Source organism: Herpailurus yagouaroundi, unplaced genomic scaffold, assembly GCF_014898765.1.
Source record: "Herpailurus yagouaroundi ecotype Mexico unplaced genomic scaffold, PumYag 77, whole genome shotgun sequence".
Lineage (NCBI taxonomy): Eukaryota > Metazoa > Chordata > Mammalia > Carnivora > Felidae > Herpailurus > Herpailurus yagouaroundi.
Genome location: NW_024412388.1, coordinates 34,170,611 through 34,191,497, shown reverse-complemented (window position 1 = coordinate 34,191,497; position 20,887 = coordinate 34,170,611). Strand labels below are relative to the sequence as shown.

Here is a 20,887-nt window from a genome sequence, read left to right as displayed (position 1 = left end):
GCCCCTAAACTTACAGTTTTTAAAAGCACTTTAGCAGAGTATTGAGACCTTAATCACCTATTTGCTGACCATGTGAACCTGCCCAATCATTTGGGTTACTGTGGATGAAATAAACACATTCGAGTTGTCTCAAGAAACATGAAGAGGCTACAAATACAAGAGCCCAGCTAAGAGTCAACATCCCAGCTTGGGAAGTGCACAGTCCCCCCGCAGCTGTGGGGTTGGCTAGCCTGGGGAACTCTACACAGAGGTTCTCAAGTTGCTACCTCTACCCATAGTGCTCTAGTGCTTGCTTACCCCCATCTCTGAGCTAGCTTTCCACCTGACTCCTGCTTCTTTTGTTTCTACAGCCACAATCATCTTCCGGCAAGACCACCTCTTAGTTGACTTTCTCCTATGAACCTTGAAGAAGAGAATCTGATTGGCCAGATCATCTTCCCAAACCAGCAAGTAAGGGGTCTTAGACCAGCGGAAGCCTTGGCTGCACTTGGATCAGATGTCCTCCTGTGGCCCAATCAGCTAGGGATAAGGGGGAACTGCCCGTCCATAGCCCCTCAGTGCAGAGACCACTGGTGGGGCCAGTTTTCCTATAGGACTTTGGGCCGGCAAATACTGTAATGGACATTTCAAAGGAATCTAAGAAAAAGATTCAGAGATGGAACCAAGAGGTGCTTTAAAGTACTTTTACAGCATACGCACACACAAATATTGAAAAGCCCTAATGACCATCAATAAAGGATAAATTCTGGGCTGCCTGGGTATGCGACAACGAGCAGCAAATGCAAGGACTTTTAAGGATATTGAAGAACACGGGGAAATGCTCACAAAATCATATTAAATTAAAAAGCAGACCATAAAACTGTATGTACAGTATGATCAGAAGTCTATAAGAAAAAAACCTGCACTTAGTTTATTTTTTAATCTGTAAGGGAGAGTTAATGGGTAGCGGTGCGATGACTGGTGATTTTTTTTTTCTTTTTTTTTTTTCAACGTTTATTTATTTTTGGGACAGAGAGAGACAGAGCATGAACGGGGGAGGGGCAGAGAGAGAGGGAGACACAGAATCGGAAACAGGCTCCAGGCTCTGAGCCATCAGCCCAGAGCCTGCCGCGGGGCTCGAACTCACGGACCGCGAGATCGTGACCTGGCTGAAGTCGGACGCTTAACCGACTGCGCCACCCAGGCGCCCCGATGACTGGTGATTTAAATGCCCCCGATTTGGTCTTGTAGCCCTCAAACACTGCGTAAAGAACAGATACAGTGTTTATAATGAGGGAAAATACTAAGTCTTTGCTAAAGCTCACGTTTCTCGAATTTAACTGGGCTCTCTGTCTCCTCTCCGCCGGCTCTCGGCCCAGGAGTCCCAGGCCCCGCCTGCCCCGCGCAGTTAGGGGGGCTGTCCCGCCCGGACCCAGCTCCTTCCACTCGGCCCTCTTCGCCTCTCCCCTTCTCGGGGCTCGAAAAACGTCACTTTTCTGGACCATCCGCGGTCTTTCCCCCCTCGCTGCTTTTCTAACCTGAAAAGGCAGGCGCGGAGGGCTGGTGGCTCGGCTCGCGGCGCCAGCGCGCCCCCGCTCGGTCGGCCTCCCGCCCCGCCCCGCCCCGCCCCGCCCGCTTCCGCCTTCCGGCCCCGGACTCTGCCCCGCGAGCGTGTGCCCTGGCAGCTATGGCTCCGCTCCGCTTCTCGGCCAACGTGTCGTGGCTGTTCCCCGAGCTCCCCGGCCTCCCCGCGCGGCTTCGGGCGGCGGGCAGCTCGGGCTTCGAGGCCGCCGAGGTCGCCTGGCCGTACTCGGAGTCGCCCGAGGCGCTGGCGCGCGCGGCGCGGGAAGCGGGCCTGCGGCTGGTGCTGATCAACACGCCCCCCGGTGCGCCGCGGGGCCGAACCGGGGCGGCGGTCGGGGGGGACGGGGAGCGCTGGGGACGCTAGCCGCAGCTGACGCCCGTTCTCTCCTCAGGGGACCGAGAGAAAGGGGAGATGGGGCTGGGGGCCGTTCCCGGGAGGCAAGCGGCCTTCCGAGAGGGGCTGGAGCAGGCGGTGCTGTACGCCAAGGCTCTGGGCTGTCCCAGGTATCCTACGCTCTTCTCCTCCACCCCCTCGCCTTCTTGCCCTGTCTCCTCCCAGACCCTGCCCCACGTTTGGGGTCTGGGAGAACAGGACGCCAGGTCAGAGAGCTCGGAGTCCGAGCGCACTGGCCTTTCCACTCCTTCAGTCCTGGTCCTTTGTCAGTTGCCTTTGGATATTATCTGTCGTGTGCGGTTCTCCTGTTTGCTACTCTTTCATCCTGGGATCCTGTGCTGGGGGCTGTCTGACCAGGGAGGTAGCCAGGTAAACATACAGAGATCCAGTTGAGGAAGGGTCAGTTCATGGGAGCTGTGGGAGCAGAGTAGGCATCTGTCTGGGATCAGAGGAAGCTTCTTACAAGTAGTGATGTTGAACAGGGTCTTGATGGAAGGAGCACTGGAGGCGAGGATGCAGCAGAGAGAGACCAGGGAAGGCTTCGTTTGCTCAGCAGAATTCCTAAGGCTGGAAATGTGACCTTTTGGAGTTGAGTGTGGCCGAGAAAGATCAGGTGGTAACAGGAGGAGGTAGAAGGCACACCATGGGGTTGATCAAATAAACACATCCCATCGAGTGCAAATGGGCTGAAGTGGAACTGGAAACAGGTCATTACTGGCGAGTGGTGGGGGCAGAAAGCAGATGGGAAGAATCTAAGGAGCAGATGCAGGAAGTGGAGACAAGCAGCATGGAATACTCATGGGAAAGGGTCAAAATAATTTCTAGAAAGGGAGGCTGACACATGTTTACAGCCTGAGGAGAGGAGCACTGGAAAGAAGATGGACAGGGAGAGCCGAGTGAGAGGTCTCTGAAGCAGGAAGATGGGGTGTCTCTCAGAAGGTATCTGGGGAAGGGCACGGCCTCAGGCTGACCATGGAATGTGAGGGTGCCGGAGGGCATCACTGCCAGGTGATAGATCATCAGCAGGGGAGATGGGGGGAAGGCAGCTGGAGGAGATGCCCACAGGGAGCCAAAGGAGGGCCCTGCTTCCAGGACGGACTCCCCAGCCCCCACCAGTGCTGTCTCCCCCCAGGATTCACCTGATGGCTGGCCGAGTGCCCCAGGGTGCTGACCGAGCAGCAGTCAGGAGTGAAATGGAGACAGTTTTTCTGGAGAACCTGAGGCACGCGGCTGGGGTTTTGGCTCAGGTGAGACCAAGAACAAACGGACACACAATGCTTACACGAATGCCCATGTGTGCAGAGGGGGCACAAGGCTGGGCACTAGCCCAGCTCACAGGGAACAGGGAGGGGCTTCACCAGTGACTGACTGATGGGACACGGGTCCACCATGATGCTAGGAGAGCCTCGTGGGACTGCTGGAGCCCATCAATACCCGCAGCACTGACCCTCAGTACTTCCTGGACACGCCCCAACAGGGTAGGACTGCAGCCCTGTGCCCCCTCCAGTCCCGTGTGATCCTTGTGCTCTCCTTGTGTCTCACGGCCCCCTCCCCGCTTTCTCTCCCAGCGGCAGCCATCTTACAGAAGGTCGGAAGACCCAACCTCCAGTTACAGATGGTGAGTGGAAGAAAGGGAGTGCTTCACAGAAGGCCCGTGTTCTCCACATCTGGGAAGAACGGGGTGAGGGAAAGGGCCCTGCAGGGCCCCTGACTGTAGTAATCTCTACGCAGGACATATTCCACTGGCAGATCATGGATGGCAACCTGACAGGAAACATCCGGGAGTTCCTACCCCTTGTTGGTGAGAGGGGTCTCTTGGCTCCTTGTCGTCTGCTGCGTTACTCCCTCTATCCTCCCACCCCTTCAGACCCTCGCATCTGTCCCTCTGGCCCCAGCTGGAGCATGGGCCCCACATCTGCCCACATCTGTCTTCAGGGCACGTGCAGGTGGCACAGGTCCCGGGCCGGGGGGAACCTGACAGCCCTGGAGAGCTGAACTTCCCCTATCTATTCCAGCTGCTGGAGGATGAAGGCTACAAGGGCTTTGTGGGCTGCGAGTACCAGCCTCAAGGTGAGGGGGTGCTGGGGCTCCAGGCCTAGGGCTGGGGAACGGAGCTCTGAGGGATAGGTAGCAGACATGGCTGTTTTTCTCCCCACGGGTCGAGATGCCACGGCCTCCCTCTCTCCTCAGGAGACACGGCAGAGGGCCTGAACTGGCTTCGTTCCTACTGGGATAGGCGGGGCCGCCCACAGGCTGGCCAGTGAGGTCCTGCCCGGCACCCACCTGCCTCTGTGGGACAGTGCACCAAGCATCCCAAATCTCCTGAATTAAAAGACCACCTGCTGAACGTTTTCCTCTGTGTGTTATTGGGTGGGTGGAGGACACACGGTGTCTAAACTTCTGTCTCCCTGGGTTACTTCCCTCCTGTTGAGAAGGGACGTACAGCTCACACTCAAGTCCTCCAGTCTGTTGTGCCAGTGTCGCTGTGGAGATGGGGGTTTTCGAGCCCACCTCTTCATTAACACAACAGAAACCACGGGTCCGAGAGCAGTGGGGCTTGCCTGTGGTCACAGGGGCTTCAGAAGCAGAGCTGGGATGGGAACCAAGTTGTTGTTATCTCAACAACAATGTTCGGCGATGATGTTCACGTGGGAAATGAAGACCAGAGGGCTCAAAATGCTCAAAATGCAGGGAGGCTGAAAGCAATCAAAGACTTGGGAGGCAGCATTCAGGCAGAGGAGCTCTCAGGGGTGAGTGCTTGGCACCTGGTGTGAATTCCTGGGACTCCACCAGGGCAGCAGGCAGGTGGAGTCCCTTTCTGGGGAGGGTCCAGGGGCCTGAGAGGAGATGGGCACCTCAGGGAACTGACCTGACCCTCTGGAGCCCTGGGCAGGTCACCCTGGCAGGTGCTCAGCAGGGCAGCTCCTACTGCTAGGCTGGGACTCAGGCCCCTGAGATCTAGTCACAAAGCCTTCGGTGTCCGTCAGTGTCTGGGCCCAGAAGGGCTGGTCAGTCCTGCTTCAAGTGGACAGTCTCCCAGATCCATGGTTTAAGGATGACATTCACTGGTCTGGGCCTCACAGGAGGCGGGTCCAGAGGGTGAAGCAAGCTGTGTTGATGACAGACTCTAGGTGGTGGTAGGTGGAGACCAGCTGGGCAGGAGGGCTCTCACTGTCCTGGGGCTGCACCGGGAAGGGCTCTCGGAAAACCACTGTCAGAGACTGTGGGGAACATGGTGGGGGTGCCATGGTGAGTGGAGGGCAGAGTGGGTACCGGGGGCAGGGCTCCCCAGCCTCAGCAGGCTCTGGGCAGATCCTCCCACTGGGCTGACACAAAGCCCCTCCCCCCTGTGCTCACCGTCTTTCCCAAGTGGGAATCCAGAAACACCAGCACAAAACAGTCTGTGAACTTCTGATTCAGCACAACCTGCAATGAAAGACAAAGTGACGTGGGGAGTGAGGTCTGTCTCACCTGAGGCAGCATCCCTCTTCCTCGAGGGCATTCTGGAAGTGGGACCCATTTGAGGAAGGCCTGCGTCCATCACCAAACCTGCGCCCGCCCGCATTCCACGGTCACCCAGGACCTTGTCTCTAAACTGAACCTCAGTCCTCGTCCTCACTGACTCCCAGTCAGCCTGACCAGAAGTCTGTTTCAGAGGTCATCTACCGAGAGGTCATCTACCGAGAGGCACAAAGCCGAAGTATATCAATGAAGGAGAGTTCTCTACACTTGACATGACCCTTCCTTGCCTCCTGTCCTGGGTCTCGTATCTCTTTGACCTCCCCTGGGACTTACGTCTGTCTGTCCCTATGCTCAGCTCTGCAATCTCTTCCACATGATTCCTTCTACTCCCAGGCTTCAGTTCATGTAGATGCTGCCCAGGTCTCCCTCCTGGGCTCCAGTTCCTGGCATCCATATACCTTCTAGAATATGGTCCTGGGAGGGCCTCACGACTTCAGACTCCACTTGTCACCCGTCCCCCAAGGCTGCTCCTGCTTCAGCGCTCCCACCACCCACAGAAGCACCCCATCTGCTCACACCCCCTGCACAACTGCAGCTAGACCAACTCACGTCCATATCCAAAGATGCCCCTTCCCACCCTGAAACTACCCTTCTCCACAAGCAGGGTTGCAGGACCCCTCTCTACAGACCAACTCCTACTTTTGAAGCCCTCTTCTGCACATCTCCTCCCCAGAACCACTGCTTTTGTCAGGCCCACCTCTTCAGTCTCTTAATTCCCATGCTCTCGTGAACCCTTTTCTACCTGGCCCAGGCAGTGCTTTCAGTCTCTCACATGCCCCTGGGTATCGGGCTAGGAGGCACGTTCTGAGTCTGGAGTGGGGCCTGAGAGTTTGCATTCTGGCAAGCTCCCAGGTGCCACTGCTGCTGCCGGCCTGAGGACCACACTTTGGGTAACGGGGCTTTAAAGCTCCAGAGGTCCTTTCTGGGATTCCTGGCCCCAAGACCAACCACTGGTGAAGTTCCAGAGCTTGGCCCTCGGGATCTCTAGCCAAAGGTTTGTGTTTTTGTGAGCTTTTGAGGACAGAGCTCTAGGCTGTTCTCACGAATCCCATGTTGAGGGTCAAGTGCTCGAAGGGTTTTACATGGATCCGGGTAGTCCCATTTCATCTAGGCCTCTTTCCAGAGCAGACCTTGTTCAGGCAGGCTGGGGCTCCTTCAGGGGGACACCTGTCATCTCTCTGATGAGGACTTCCGCTGTGTCCCCTTTCAGGGGAGGATCAGGGAGACTTACCAGGTACTGAGTTCCCAAGTCTGGGCTCTGGAAATGGCGACAGCTCTGAGGAAAACGGCTTAGGAGAACCTTGATCAGGCTCTGGTACCAGGAGACCGTCATAGACAGGAAGCAGTCCTAGGGGAAGGTCCATGGGCCTGGATCTGCTGTCCCAGAGCCACCTGAGACCTCTGTACCCTCTACCCTGGCTGTTGGTAGGATTCCTAGTATCCAAACCAGCCCCTTCTAGAATCCACAGCTGCTTACCAGCTGGGGGTCAATGTCCCCGATGGATTTGGCATGGACTGCTTCCAGTAGCTCCTCCAGCTCAGCCAGGGCCAGGCGCCCCCCTAGCCGTAGCCGGTCAGGCCCTGGAGGCTCCAGCAGAAAGAGGCGCTTCCAGAGGGTGTCCCGGCGGCAGTGCCCTCCAGCCAGCCGGACCAGCTGAGCCAGCCGTGCCCGTGCCACGCCCACCTCCGTAGCCAATGGGGGGAACAGGGGAGCTGGTCCAGAGGCCAGGCCAAGCTCTGAGGCCTCCCCGGGGCTACCAGCTGAGCTCCCGGGAGTTTCCGGCTCAGGGGGCAGCCTGGGTGGCTTCCGGAACCGGCGCATGTCGGCAGTGAGCCTGGGGAAGAGCTCTCGTTGGCTGGTGAGCACCACGAAGAACTGCAGCCTGGGGGGCGGGAGGGGTAGGAATGTGGTGATTGAAACAGGAGACGCTCAGAGCAAGGGCACAGGGGAGCTGGACAACGAGCACAGTCAAGGTGGGGGAGTCTGCTGACCGCAGAACGTGCCGCTCAGCTTCTCCTTGCTCTTCAAAGGGTGCAGCACAGTGACACACAAGCAGAGACACATCAAAGTCATCCTGGTGACGAAGTCCCTCAGAGTCCAGGTAGGAGCCAGAGCTGTACAGTGAGGGTGGGTGAGATGCCAACACTGAGGTTCTAATGAAGCCAACCCCCTCCCTCCTGCTCGAGACTCTGTCTCCCTACTGCCAGGATGGCCTCGACCTCAGCTTCACCAGATCACATGCTGGTGCCCCCTTGCCACTCTACCTGTGCCACGCTGATACCAGGGCATATTCGTTATGTTCTGGGCCTCCTGGCCGCGCCATCCGCAATGGCTTCATGTGGTAGGAGCTGGCATGGTCAGCCACGTAGTTATACAGCTGGTGGGCAGCAATGAGCGGTGTGGAAAGCTCCAGGGTCCCTGAGGGGCAAGTTACAGGAGATGCTGAGCCTGGGACAGACACACTGCATGGGTGGGGCAGGAGGTTAGAAGTCCCTAAGGCTCTGATCGACAAGTGGCCTGGCTGTTTTTCTGGGGAGCTCCTGTGGAACATCAAGATGAGACAAAAGTGGCTCGGGAGAGACAGAGGGCAGGGTACACATGACACAGGATCTAAACTTTGATATGAAACAGCGTGAAGAAGATAAAGACACAAACCAGACACATGGGGACAGGGTCCAAGTGACCTGAGGCGATTAACAATACAGGACAGGAGGTGCAGAGACTAGGTCTGGCCCCAGGAAGTGGTCCCATCGGCCCTGGCTTGGAGACACCCTGTGGTCTATTTCTGGTTCACTGGCTTGCCCTTGGGCACAGACCTTGGTAAATGTGATTACGACCAAAGTGGGGCCCGTCAGGGTGGTGGGCCAGGAAGTGTCGCAGGAAGGTGGTGAGGTGGTAGCCATGTCGCAGCACTAGGTGGGCGCCCAGGACGTGTTGGTGCACCAGGCGCAGGTGGAAGTCGTAGCTGAATGAGTGCACGTGCATCAGGTCCCGCACCTTGTCACATTCCTCAGTGAACAGCATGGACAGCTGGGGAGGTGGCGGCAGGGGACTGGGTCAGGATACAGCACACGGCCCAGCACATTCCCATTTCTCTCCCTCTTCCATGGGAAGAGGAAGTTCAAGATTCACCCTGTTGCTGTGGGCCTGGGGGAACCCCGTCTGCCAGAGTAACTTCTATGGGGAGCCCTCCTCATTACGTCCCGTTTCATACAGTATCGTGACTCTGTTGACGTGAAACCACGACCATTTTGATAGATGGGCCTTTTCCCTCTATCCCAGATTCCAATAAAGTCTGAGGCAGATTCACTGATGCAAAAAATACTTGTTCAGTGTCTTACGAGGTACTGTTCGGGTGCTGGGGATACAGCGGGAAACAAGCAAACCCTACCTTCAAGAGCTCCCGTTCTAGTAAGTGGGTAGGTAAGATGATAACTGTTAGGCAGAATAAATGAGGAGGCAGTACGCTAGAAGGTGGGGTTGTGGAAAATCTAGTAAAGCAGCTGCAGTTTTAAACAGGGTGATCCGGGTAGGCCAGGCGTGTAATTTACTATTAGAAAGTCTTTCCCGGCCCCTGCCGTCTCTCCAGCTTTACCTTCCATCAAAGCACCGCTCTTCCCAGTACATCATACATTCTCTTCACGCTTTTGTAACTGCTTGTTCTCTCTGCCTGGAATGCTGCTCTCCCTGCTCCCCAAATGTGGCTAACTCCTACTCAATCGTAAAGCTTCATCTGGGATATCCTGCGAAGGCTAGGCCAGGGTAGGCCTCCTCTAATTGATCTGCGAATGAATGAACCACGAACGGAGGAAGGAAGGAAGGAAGGCAGAGACACAGAGCTGGTGCTTCTCTTGGTGGAAATCACCATCACTGAGAGTGTTAGCGGCTGGATCTGCGGTGCTGGGATGGCAGAATCTACACGACCATTCCATCAGAAGCACTGGGCACAGGAGTTACTAGGAAAGGAAATAACTGGCTGTCAAAGAAGTGACAGCCTAGGGGCCAGGGGAGCTGTGTGATCTTGGCTGAGTCATGGTCTCTCAGCCTTAGTTTCCTCATGTACATGAATATAACATAAAGGTCTTTGTAAAGCTAGAGAGCTTGTGATAAACTGAAATAACCAAGGACTATGATTATCATGAGCACCGGAGAGGCGGCCAAAGAAATGTCACAGGATGCTCACGGAGGAGGGGAAGAGGAAGAAAGGAAGGCTCGGGGACACTGGTGTCTGGGACATCACTGATTTCGCTGTTAGGAAGGCACACGATGATGTGTTACCTTAGGGCTCACGTCCCACAGACCTAGATTCCAACCCCAGTACTGCCACCAACTGGCATGTGCCCAGGCAATTACTTAATATCCATGCACATCGGTTTCCTCAAGTGTGCAGCAGGAGGAAAACTCTCCACTGAGCACATACTCCACACTTAATAAACAACAGCAACAATAAAACAATTTACAAATCTAAGTAGGGTCAGAGATTACACAAGTAGAGGCAAAGCGAGCCAAACTGGATGGAAATCAGGGGCAGAGAAGCCACAAGGACTTCAAGAAGCTCGAGAGAGTCACGGAGGTGGGTCTTCCCTGCCAGTACAGCACTACACGGACAGCGTACCTGCTTGTCCAGAGCTCCCCTCACAGCGCTCTGGCCCAGGTAGGTTCCTGCATGTAAAGTCCCCACGCTTTTCTAGGTCACCTTATCTTGTGATGAGTGGACTACGGATCCACACTCAAGTCAAAGGCAACCATCTATGGGCTGGACGTGAGCATTCCAGATATGAGGAGTCTGACTAGGCCCAGTCCGACCTTGATCTCAAACTAGATGAGAGGCACAGAGAAGGTACAGGCCCTCACATGACATGCCTGATGACCTGAAGGAGCTGAACTAACTCAAGTACAGAGGGCTTCAGGTCCCTGACCTCACTCAATCCTTTGACTCATTCTGAGCACTCCTGAGTTGTGCGGCCCTCACCGGTATAGGGCTCTGCCCTGAGGCCGACAGGGATGTAAATAACAACTAAGGGCCAGGGGTATGCTGTGTGGCTGGGAACTCTGGTCCTCATTCTAAGTGTTAGTGATGACACTGACAAAGTCTGGCTGTCTCCAGCTCTAGATTAGGCCAGGACTGCCCTTGGCACTGGCCTACCCATGTGTGAGGTTACCCACTATGTTCAAATGTGCTAGCTGACCATCTCTGGTTATGGCTTAACCACAGTGCCAGGCTCCTGTCAGTGCCAGACCAGCCACGGTGCTGGACTGCCTTCTGCCTCCAGTGCTATGGTTGAATAACAGCTCCGGGCCATTGACACAGTGACACTGATGGGTGGATGACCCAGTCATGGCACCAGAATGACCACTGACTTGGCCAGCCCACAGCAACAGATCACCACTGGGCCAGACTATCTGTGTTCCTCTTACTGGCCACAGCACACTGGGGATGCGCTGAGTATGCCCGAGACCCCCTATTCCCTCTGTTCCTACCACATACCTGAGAGTTGACAGCTTGCCCCATGGGGATTCGGGAACATTCTAGGGCGAACTGTTTGACACAGAAGTAACAGCCCTGGAGAGAGGGTGAAGATGAGGTCAGGAGGGCAAGAGACAGATGGATCTGGCTCTCCCTACTCAGCGCTCCTCCTGCTCACCTGAAAAGCCAGCTCCATGAGGATGATGCCCCCGGGCAGTGCCCTCTGTAGGTGGTAGGTGGTGACTGGAGAGCCAGTGCTCTAAAGAAAGGAGAAAAACTGGGGTTCAGGGGCAGGGGTTGGAGATTCACCAGCCTCGAACCAGCAGGGGAGGATCAGGGATGCTAGCTTGGGTCTGGGGCCTCATGGGTTTCACTGTCAGTGAAGGTACACAATGATGCATTACCTTGGGGCTCCCGTCAGTCTTGGTTTTAGGGCAGGAGAAGGAGCCACGCCCCTCTGTTCCAAGGACAGCCATGGCCCGCAGCCGGCTGGTGCTGTAGGAAACAGAACAAGAGGATGAGGCAGGCCAGTGGGTAAGGCGGTATGGCCTGCACACCTAGAATCCATTTCATGGGCGAGCAGGGGTGGAAACAGGGCCAGAGAGGGGATGGAGCTGCCTGGGCTCCTGTGTCAGGTAAGTGGCCGAGACCAGAGTTCAGGTCTAGAGCGTGGGGCAGGATTCTCTCCACAGCAGCTGCTGTGGTCAGGGGAAGCCAGAGGAGTACTCCATGGGGAGGGGGACAGCAGGCCTTGCTCTACCAGTGAGAGGAGGAGGGGCAGGTGAGGGTGCGAGAGAGGCTGCTGGGACTGTGGGGAGACACCGTGATGAGAGATGGAGTGTGCGTACTGGGGGCAGTGGGAGCAGGGGGACGGAGAAGATGATGCACATCTAAGATTTCAGGAGGAAAATTCAAGCACATGCTTGAGGCCGTAGTTAGGCACTTTTGCTGAGAGGGAAAAGGCTTTTTTTTTTTTTTTTTTTTGACTAAGAAACAGCAGCTTCAGTGTCCCATAGGTCTGCTCAACTCAGAGGCAAGGGGAGCAGAGAAGCAGGGAAGGTACTGTGAAGAAGGGAAATAGCAGGGACCAGTGGGACACACTCATCACTTCAGGAGCTATAAACTGCCAGAGTTCTTGCTGGCAGTCTGGGGTGGGGAGTGTCAAAGCCTCTGGGGAAAAGCAGCGTCTCATTTAATCCTCAAGGAAATTGGGACAAGACTTAGGCAGCGATTGGAAATGGTTAAAGACTGATGAGAAAGGAAGGCCTGACAATAAATTTTGCTCTAGAAATGTATTTTTCAACCCAGTGTCTTTTGTTTTAAAAAGGAATCCAGGGGTGCCTGGGTGGCTCAGTCGGTGAAGCGTCCGACTTCGGCTCAGGTCACGATCTCATGGTTTGTGAGTCTGAGCCCCGTGTCGGGCTCTATGCTGACAGCTCAGAGCCTGGAGCCTGCTTCAGATTCTGTGTCTCCCTCTCTCTCTGCTCCTCCCCCGCTCACATTCTCTCTCTCTCGCAAAAATGAATAAACATTAAAAAAAATTTTTTAAATTAAAAAATTAAAATAAAAAAAAAAAAGGAATCCAGAGTTTCGGGAAGAGCTTCACTGAATGGGAAGTATGGACTAAAGTCTCTCAGAGACACTCCTTTAGGGGGACCTGTCTAGACAGCAAGCAGAGCTCCTGCTCAGTCCCTGTCACCCAGAAACGAGAGGGGTGAGGTCCCAGAGGCGCAGGCCTGTCCTCTCCTCCTAATGCCTGGAAGAGCAAGGGAGGCCTGGCAGCTGGAACGCTGGTTTCAGAAATGCTAAGGAGTTGGAATTGGCTTTCTGGGCCAAGTGGTGTCTTGAGGAAGGAAGTACAACTTACCAGCTTAAAAACAGAGAGGAGGGAGAGAACACCTTGATAAACTCACAAACGTGGAGACCCAAAAGTAACCGTGCCATGTGAAGAGATACGTTCCCAGGGCCACTGGGAAGGGGCTGGGAACGCAGACTCTGGAGGCCCAGATGTTGAGACAAACAAAGCAGGGGCCATGGAAACGGGGATTTGAGATTTGACACGGAACAGGGAAGGTGGCTGTGGATGTTTCACGTGCTCTGGGGAGAGGAAAGGTGATGACAGAAGAGCTGCCTACTTGCCAAGACTCAGGCCTGTCACAACTGCCCACGAGCAGGCCAGACACAGGGTTCCCTGTTGAGAGAGACCGCTAGCTTCCTGGGGCCACGAAGGGCTTCCTGGGCCACGAAGCATGTGAAATACCAGGAGAGGCCCATGCAGGATCTGGCCAGGAATCAGTAAGCCCCAGATTCAGAAGCCTGGGAGCTTCACATGTGTGGTTGTACACCGGCACATAAGCAAAAAGACGTAAGCGGGCATGAACCCTGTGAGGATGTACACGGCTCTGCGTACAAACGTGGCCGCGAGGTTTAGACGACGTGCGGGAGGCCCGCACGAAAGCGTCCAAGATCCTCATGCATGTGTTCAGCCCAGTGGGATGAATGTGCACGAGAACCCGGTTGTTCCAACGGGACCCGTGTGAAGAGAGCAAGGGTGTGTGGGGCCTGGCCCATGGCGGAGGGAAGCAGGGGGGTGGGTGGGGAAGGCAGAGACGGGCTCACCTGCGGGCGGGTGAGGGGGGCCGCAGCGGCACCAGCACAAAGCCCATGCTCTGCAGATACTGCACGTACTGCTGCAGGAAAGCCAAGCTCAGCTCCTTCAGCCAAGGCTCCTCACGGGCACCTGGCGGAGGCACATCTGAGGGCTCGCAGCCTGCGGGGGCCTCGCGGCTCCCGGAGCCTGACTCGGGGCGATGGCGCCGCTGTGGGAGTGGAGATTAAGGGAGGCTCTAGCCGCCGTCAAACACACCACAGTGGGGGAGGAATGGAGGGCACTGCAGGTAAACGGAGGTCCCGTGGGAGAAGCCCAGGAGTCCCCAGCCTCACCTGGCCCTCGGGGGGCCCAGAGGTCTCTGGGGGCCCATGCAGCCAGGCAGCCGGGTCGAAGAGCAGGGCTGTCGCACAGTAATGCACCAGGCGGGAAGACTGCTTCAGGGTCTCCAGCTCCGCAGCCTGGGGACATGGGGCGGTGAATACCAGAACGGTGGCCAGGAGAGGGTCACAGGATGCTCACGGAGGGCACAGGCTCGGGCCACTCACACTGATGGGCATGCTGGCAGGGGCAGAACGCTGCTGCCAGGTCACGAACAGGTTCTCCATCTTCATCTGGCGCTCCAGCTCTGGGGGTTGCAGGCATTGGTAACGGCCCGGGAGCTGTCAGCCCTCTCTCTCCCACATTCTGCCCGGCCCAGTGCCCTCACCTCTGCGCTCGGCCATCTTGATCTCCAGGAACTGTTGTCCATGGTAGGTGACGGGATCAGGGGGTCTGGGCACAGGACCGAGTGAGGAGCTGGGGCGGGCAGCTGTGATATCCCGCAAGGCCTCATCGAAGGGGAATGTGTCCAGGGGAAGGGGGCCCCCACCCCGAGAGGACGCACTCAGCCGGCCCTGTTCACGGCTCAGAGGGGGGCTTGCACTCCGGATGAGGGTCTCTGCTTCCATGGTTGGCAGCAGAAATGGGTTTGGCTCCTGAGAGAGACAGAGTGTCACAATGGGTTCATGGCCTTTGCCCTCAGATCCTCTCACCCACCCCATGGCCTCCTTTCTCAGACTCACCCTCCCCACTACCTCTGCCCTCAGTCTGTCCCCTCTCCCCTGCTCTTGGACTGGCACTTCCTTGAACTAATCCCTCAGGAACCAGAACTAGAGGAGGGGGCCCAAGCAACGGGCACCTTTTCATCCCGCACCGGGAAGTCCAACTGGCCGTAATGATGGAAGAGCCCAAGCTTCTGGCTGAGGAGGCAGAAGATGAGATGGGCACGTGAGTTCTGCCACTGCACGAGGCGAACCAGCGCTCGGCCCAATGCTGCTCCCAGGTCTGGAGCCCAGTTGTAGGTCAGCAGCTGCAGCTGGAAGTCAGGGGTCAGGGTCAGGGAGATCACCGAACCCCTTCTCAGACCTAGCCGCTGGCCCCACCTCTACCTTCTTGTCCACGACCTCCAACAGCAGGAACCTCTGCCGGGGAGCACTTCGCCCGGAGCTCCCATCACCTCCTGGCTCGAAGCGCTGCATGGCCTTGGCGGCTAGAGGGGGGAGCGGCTCGATAGGGGTCTGGAGGCAGATCCCCTTGAGCCCACCCTGCCCCCACAGCTATCTGAACTCACCCCCACTAGGCCATGCCCTCACCCTGCTGGGTTGGTCTTCTCCACTGCAAGAAGTTCCTGCCCAGAAGCAGCAGATGTCTCTCAGCTGCTGGGCGTGGGGTTGGGCCCAGTTGTCCAAGGGAGCAAGGACTGAAGATCTCAGGCTCTGAACCCCTGGAGGGAGGGACAGAAAGCAGACCACCCGTGGCCCTATTCTCTGGCCACCACCTCCCAGGCCTAGCCCCCACCTGCCCTAGCTCAGCCTCCATGAGACACCAAACTCACAAATGCTGCTCAAAGACACGGACGCTGGTGTCTCCAGCCATGGAGGTAACAAGAGCAGTGAACTCAGAAAGGACAGATGGAAGGAGGAATCGCGACACCATGTGGGTGGAGCTTCTGGACACTGAGGCACAACCTGGAACCAGCGCAGAGAAGTCATGATGGGGCTGCAGGATGGGGACCAGGCCATGGGGTTGAGTACAGGGGAGGGGGGGCCTAGGGTCTCACCGATCTGAACCATAAACTCCATCCACCGCTGAGTCACACGAGCAAACACAGGCTGCAGGGTCCCCACCTCGCCCTCTTCTAGCTGTGTGGTCCGGCGTCTGAAAACACAGTAGGACTGAGACCCTCACATCCATATGTCACACGAGTGTGTTTACACAAACTCGATACTCACCTGTGACTTCACACCCTCCCATGACACAACAGGACACCACAACACACACACACCTTTGTCTCTGGGCTCCAGAATCTGGGCCCGGTGCCCGCTCAGTTCCACCCGGAGTCCGAACACTTTCAGTTTTGTGACGCCTCCGGCCCCGGGTGTCTTCTGGCCGATCCAGGACAATGTCATCCGTTGTTTTGGGGGAACCCAAGTCCCCACATTCTGTTTTACTCTGGGGGCAAGGCAGTGAATGAGGAAGAGCCGTCGGGAAGGGGGATGGCATGAAGGATGGGGGCATCGTGGAAAAGTAACAAGAGCCTGGAGGGCTTGGTGCAGGCCCTGGCGTTGCTGCAGGCTCACTAAGGAGCTTTGGGCAGACTACTCAGCTTTCCTGAGCTTCGGCACCCACGTTGGGAAAAGCCCTACTTATCCTGCAGGCTGCTGTGAGGGCCCCGTAAGAAAAAGGGAAGCGAAGGCACTTGATAAGCTGAGGCTCTCTACGTCAGAGAGAACCTGCCACATTCTGCAAACCCCTAATGACAGGATCGTTTATATGACAGGTGATCTTGGGCGAGGTCTGCAGGGGAAGGTAGGGGGGCTAGGAAGCAGGCAAGAAGGTAGATGCCAACTTCACCACTTCTTCCCATCCTCCCATTACCAGCATATCCCAGAAGCTACGCCGGCCAGCCTTGCTGGGGGGAGTCACAGGCTCCCCAGGGCCAGTGCCAGGGCCAGGGGGAAAGGTGCTAGCTCGGCCCGCAGGGCTCTTGGTTTCCAACGACCCGCTCCTGAGACTTCCTGCGGACATCAGACATTACAGAAGCCTGTCACTGACGGTCAATCCCTATTTCCGACAACCTAGCCCCAAGACAGGTATGAGAGTGACTTGTCCCTTACTCTATGTGTTAGTGAATGACAGTATGTGCAACTGATAGCCACACGTTTGTGAGCAGATATCCCTCTCTAAGTGGGTGACCAACTGCATGTGTGCATTTTGCTGGCATGTCACCTTGCTGATGCAGGGAAGATAAAGGACAACCGTGAATCTGTATTTTGGAGGAAGCCTCTGTGATGCCTTCCTGGACCCCCATCTTTGCAATCTCACCAGCTACCACTGTCTTCCTAGGGCCTGGGGTGTTCTCTGGACCCCACGTACCTGGAGATGTGTCCTCTGTACACAGCGAGGCTGGCAGCAGCCGCAGCTCCAGAATGCCATCAGCCAGGGCCTGGCGAGCTGCTCCTCGGAGCTTCTCCTCTAGCTGTACGATACTGATGTTCCCCTTCTCCCACACATCCAGTCGAAGCCGTGGGGCCCCATTCTGAGCTGAAGGAAAGAATGGAGGTGACCTGGTGGTGCCTCTTGTTCCCAGAGCATTAACTATACACCCCCTCCTCTGACCAAGCTGCCCCACCTGAAGAACTGTCTGGCACGATCGGGCAGCGGGTGACCTGGGTCAGCTGCTCAAATTCCTCCTCTTGCAGTGGGTCTAGGGGCCCCGGAGAGGAGGGGGGCCACGATGCCAGTGAGATGGGGTTCCCCCCTTCATCCACGAAGGCTAGAGTGATGCAGGCAACCCCTGGGTAGAAATCCACAGGAAGGCTCAGGTCTGAGACCTCCAGACATCCTGTCGCCCCCTCTGGATTGCCCTGAGCTGCAAGGCTGGAAAAGGCCCTGTCAGCCACAAGACAAGAAAGGCTTTCCCACAGTCAGCAGTGGCACAGGCCTGCCTCGTACCTTTGCCCCCGGTGCCCTGTCCGCCAGGCTTGTTATACAAGTAGATGTCCAAGTCGGGGAGGCCGCCCTGCGGTGGGAGCGGGTGCTGGGGAGACAAGCACAGAGCACTAAGACTAAGCGGATGGACAGAAGCCATCAGGGGGTGGTGTCCACAGTGGGGGATGGCAGACAGGCACACCCGGGAGCACAGGAAGACAATAAAGGTGCAAGGGGTGGGGGAGGCATGGGTGTATAAAGGTCCACGGGCAAAGGTAAGCACGTGACACCTGTAGAAAACGGTTACAACGGCAAGGGGGTGAGTGGGGGCATCTGTGCACGGGAGGGACTGAAACCTCACCTGGAAGTGGTTCCGGCTGTTGCTGTCCGTGTACTTGGGAGAGTGCAGGAAGATGAGCAAGTTCTGCCGCAGGTACCAGGCCAGGGCAGGAAGCCAGGGCCTGCAGGAGGCAGGCAGGGCCAGATGCAGCACTTCTGAGGGGAGACTTCCGGGGGGCTGGATGAACTGCAGAGTGGGAAGGGGAGTCAGAGCTGCACGGAGAGGGTACAGCGGAGATGGTCCCTATACCCGAGCCTTGGAGGGATGTTGGAGGCTGGGAGGGAGCTGACCTCCACGTCAGCCGGTGTCAGCTTGCAGTTCCGAACCAGCATGACTGTGATGACATCCAGTGTGGCCTCGTCCAGGCGCCGACGCAGAACCCGTACTAGCTCATCTGTAATCTCGGGACCTTGACACAGCCATGGTAAGGTGGAGACATTGACCGAGGATCCAGCAACCCCCAGTACGGCCCTTAAACCCCAGCCTTGAACATTCCCCCACACACTGGAGGCAGCCAGCACTAGTTTCTAGCGCTGCCAAGTTCTAGTTTTCTGTGTAACTGTGGACAAGTGAGTCTCACCTCTCAAAGCCTCAGTGTCCTCATTCATGAGATGGGAGAAATAATAACATCTACCTCATATGCAACAGTCTTAGCCCAAGACCTGGTACACGTGAAACCAGCTATAAGTATCAGCTGGAACACCCAGTCACCTACTGGATACCCCATGCTCAACATATCCCAAACCGAACCCATCACCTTTGCCCCAGACCTATCAATAGAACACCATCTATACGTAGTCACCCAGGCTAGCTAGATACCTGATATCACCTTTAACGGTTTCTCTTCCCCAAGCTGCATTTCATTCAGCCACAGGGCCTACTCTCTAAACATCACCGGAGTCTGTCTGTCCCACCCAGCTCTGGCATGAGGGAAACCCAGAGCACGGCATGAGCTAGAGTGGGAAGGTACCAAAGGAAGTCTCGGAGAATTCCAGAACCTCATCTTGTTACACTCCTGCCCCCTCCTCACAGTGCGTACCTGCCTGTCCTACGCCATGCACAAGCAGCTGGATATGCCTGTCCACCTGGCCCACAGGACGAGCAGCATCTGAACCGCGGCTGGAAGCCATGTCCAGGGGAGAACGAGGACCCTGCAGGGAAACTTGGTCAGGGCCCGGCTCCAGGGGGTAGAGTGTGAGGGGAGCACAGGGCACCAGGATATGGGGGTGATACATGCCGAGGCTTCCTCAGAGTAGATGGGCTCCTGGCTTCGGGACAGAGCTAGGGAGGGGGGCAGGGCATCACCTTCCCAAGGCCGCTCACTGCAGGACGTCTCCAGGAGTCTGGAAAAGAGAGGCAGAGTCTTTGGACATACCTCCTCTGCCTCCGTCCTTGATCCATGCTTTGCCCTGTCTTCCCAGGACCCACATACCTCAGGTAGTACACAGCCTTCGTTGCTCGTTCCTGATAGACAAACATATTCTTCCGGTTCACCACAGAGAAGGCATTGAGCACAGAGCGCAGGGCCTGGATGGCTGTGCGAGTAACAGGGGCTCAGGACGCTCCCCTCTCCACATTCCCTCACACTCCACCTGCCCTCTCATGCCCATCACACACCCCGAGAGACCCCCATGCTGGGCCCCATTTTCAGGCGCGAATGGACTCGAATCACGGTTTTCCACACAACGTCACAGGAGAAATGGCCAGGGACAAACTGCATGGTGGCTGCTAGGTACCCTCGGGGTGTACAACTCTCGTCAGCAGCGTAATCTGGGGAGAAGGGAGACACTGGATCAGAAGCGGGACACGGCCCTCTGCTCTTGCTACTTCACACTAATGAACTGCCTACTTGTCCTCACTCCCCAGGACTCCTTGGCCCTGTCTGTTAGCCCGCAGGGGCAAGACGGTCATTCTGGGCAACAAGGCAGGACCATGCTCTTGGGAAGCCAGGTGACAGCACAGAGGCTCTTGGGAGGTGTGGAGAAGGAGCTAAGAAGAGGCGTCAGGTAAGGCAGAGCACAGGAAAATCCCAAAGATAATGCTAAGACACTCTGACTGTGTTATACTAGAACATGTTATAATCCATCTGTGTGCTCACAGGGAGTGGCAACAAGAACCCCGTTAGAACGGAGAGGATGTGAGTGCTGACACACGCTCACAGCAGAGTCAGGGAAAATGCTCTGGAGGACAGCTATCCCAGGGAACCCCTAGGGCGGTAGGACACAATGCAAGAGCCCAAGCACACGGTCCAGTGCCTTGTCGGACCCCTGCCAGGTTCCCAGGTTGATGTGGAACCTCCCAGTAGGGCCAAGGTGGCGATTTGGTTTCTCAGAGAAGCTGCTGCCGGGTGTGAGCGGTGTACGGGCCACACAGGGGGCTGCAGAGTTTGAAATGGAATGCTGGTTGCTAAGACCTTCAGCAAAACCACACGAAGAGACTATAACGAGGAGCAGCCATCTCTGGGCTCCAACTGGTCTTACATCTCAGGCTGCTAGAAGTCATTTTGAAGCAAAAGTACTTGGCTGTCCTGGCTCATGCTCAATTTGTAGAAGATGCCATCAACTCCCTGGGAAGTCCGCTAATTAGGGGACTTCTGCTTTGATATGGAGCACATCTCAGGATGTGCAGAGAGATGCAATGTCCAGGACTGTTAGGGACATTTGCCCACAGACTTGTGGAGAATGTTAAAATTAAGAAGCGATCTGATTTTACTTTTATTTATTTTTTTTTTTAATTTTTTTTTTTCAACATTTTTTATTTATTTTGGGGACAGAGAGAGACAGAGCATGAACGGGGGAGGGGCAGAGAGAGAGGGAGACACAGAATCGGAAACAGGCTCCAGGCTCCGAGCCATCAGCCCAGAGCCTGACGCGGGGCTCGAACTCACGGACCGCGAGATCGTGACCTGGCTGAAGTCGGACGCTTAACCGACTGCGCCACCCAGGCGCCCCCGATTTTACTTTTAAACCAGAAGGGAGTGGGGTGCCTGGGTGGCGCAGTCGGTTAAGCGTCCGACTTCA

At 56.3% G+C, this 20,887-nt stretch overlaps 2 protein-coding genes across 6 annotated transcripts in view; one reads left to right on the top strand and one right to left on the bottom strand.

Moving 5' to 3' along the window:
* The first annotated feature begins 1,598 nt into the window (after positions 1-1,598).
* On the top strand, positions 1,599-4,309 carry HYI (hydroxypyruvate isomerase (putative)). Of its 3 annotated transcripts, none has more exons than XM_040469907.1 (9): positions 1,599-1,865; positions 1,956-2,067; positions 2,440-2,523; positions 3,090-3,204; positions 3,357-3,435; positions 3,526-3,575; positions 3,689-3,758; positions 3,893-4,027; positions 4,122-4,309. In XM_040469907.1, exons 1-9 carry the CDS (start codon positions 1,667-1,669, stop codon positions 4,166-4,168), a joined length of 891 nt encoding a protein of 296 aa, XP_040325841.1. In that variant the 5' UTR covers positions 1,599-1,666; the 3' UTR covers positions 4,169-4,309. The 3 variants fall into 3 exon arrangements, with proteins under 3 accessions (XP_040325841.1, XP_040325840.1, XP_040325842.1); XM_040469906.1 differs by having other exon boundaries at positions 1,607-1,865; positions 4,148-4,308; XM_040469908.1 differs by lacking the exon at positions 2,440-2,523 and having other exon boundaries at positions 1,610-1,865; positions 4,148-4,308.
* Positions 4,301-20,887, bottom strand: part of SZT2 (SZT2 subunit of KICSTOR complex) — a 52,545-nt gene continuing 35,958 nt past the window's right edge. Inside the window, exons 43-72 of one of the 3 annotated variants that reach the window (XM_040469899.1) lie at positions 19,485-19,637; positions 19,300-19,402; positions 19,105-19,210; positions 18,907-19,018; positions 18,158-18,276; positions 17,889-18,053; positions 17,552-17,636; positions 17,229-17,393; positions 16,973-17,140; positions 16,475-16,614; positions 15,882-16,048; positions 15,657-15,754; positions 15,432-15,564; positions 15,190-15,320; positions 14,986-15,086; positions 14,736-14,912; positions 14,265-14,532; positions 14,104-14,183; positions 13,891-14,016; positions 13,567-13,766; positions 11,352-11,442; positions 11,126-11,206; positions 10,969-11,043; positions 8,297-8,510; positions 7,745-7,898; positions 7,472-7,594; positions 6,957-7,362; positions 6,711-6,827; positions 5,315-5,383; positions 4,301-5,178 (exon numbers count right to left, since the gene is read on the bottom strand). In XM_040469899.1, the coding sequence (XP_040325833.1) occupies positions 5,035-5,178; positions 5,315-5,383; positions 6,711-6,827; positions 6,957-7,362; positions 7,472-7,594; positions 7,745-7,898; positions 8,297-8,510; positions 10,969-11,043; positions 11,126-11,206; positions 11,352-11,442; positions 13,567-13,766; positions 13,891-14,016; positions 14,104-14,183; positions 14,265-14,532; positions 14,736-14,912; positions 14,986-15,086; positions 15,190-15,320; positions 15,432-15,564; positions 15,657-15,754; positions 15,882-16,048; positions 16,475-16,614; positions 16,973-17,140; positions 17,229-17,393; positions 17,552-17,636; positions 17,889-18,053; positions 18,158-18,276; positions 18,907-19,018; positions 19,105-19,210; positions 19,300-19,402; positions 19,485-19,637 (4,271 nt within the window). In that variant the 3' untranslated portion in view covers positions 4,301-5,034. Of the gene's footprint in view, positions 5,179-5,314; positions 5,384-6,710; positions 6,828-6,956; positions 7,363-7,471; positions 7,595-7,744; positions 7,899-8,296; positions 8,511-9,077; positions 9,437-10,968; positions 11,044-11,123; positions 11,207-11,351; positions 11,443-13,566; positions 13,767-13,890; positions 14,017-14,103; positions 14,184-14,264; positions 14,533-14,735; positions 14,913-14,985; positions 15,087-15,189; positions 15,321-15,431; positions 15,565-15,656; positions 15,755-15,881; positions 16,049-16,474; positions 16,615-16,972; positions 17,141-17,228; positions 17,394-17,551; positions 17,637-17,888; positions 18,054-18,157; positions 18,277-18,906; positions 19,019-19,104; positions 19,211-19,299; positions 19,403-19,484; positions 19,638-20,887 lie in introns of those variants that run through there. The other 2 variants (XM_040469900.1, XM_040469901.1) reach the window with 2 other exon arrangements.

Bases quoted from the DNA above. Each gene is read 5' to 3' on its own strand.
- HYI (XM_040469906.1), top strand. From the start codon at position 1,667: ATGGCTCCGCTCCGCTTCTCGGCCAACGTGTCGTGGCTGTTCCCCGAG. The intron at 2,524-3,089 runs GCTGGAAATGTG...GTCTCCCCCCAG, and splicing joins TGCTCAGCAGAATTCCTAAG to GATTCACCTGATGGCTGGCC. The intron at 3,436-3,525 runs GTAGGACTGCAG...TTTCTCTCCCAG, and splicing joins CCTGGACACGCCCCAACAGG to CGGCAGCCATCTTACAGAAG.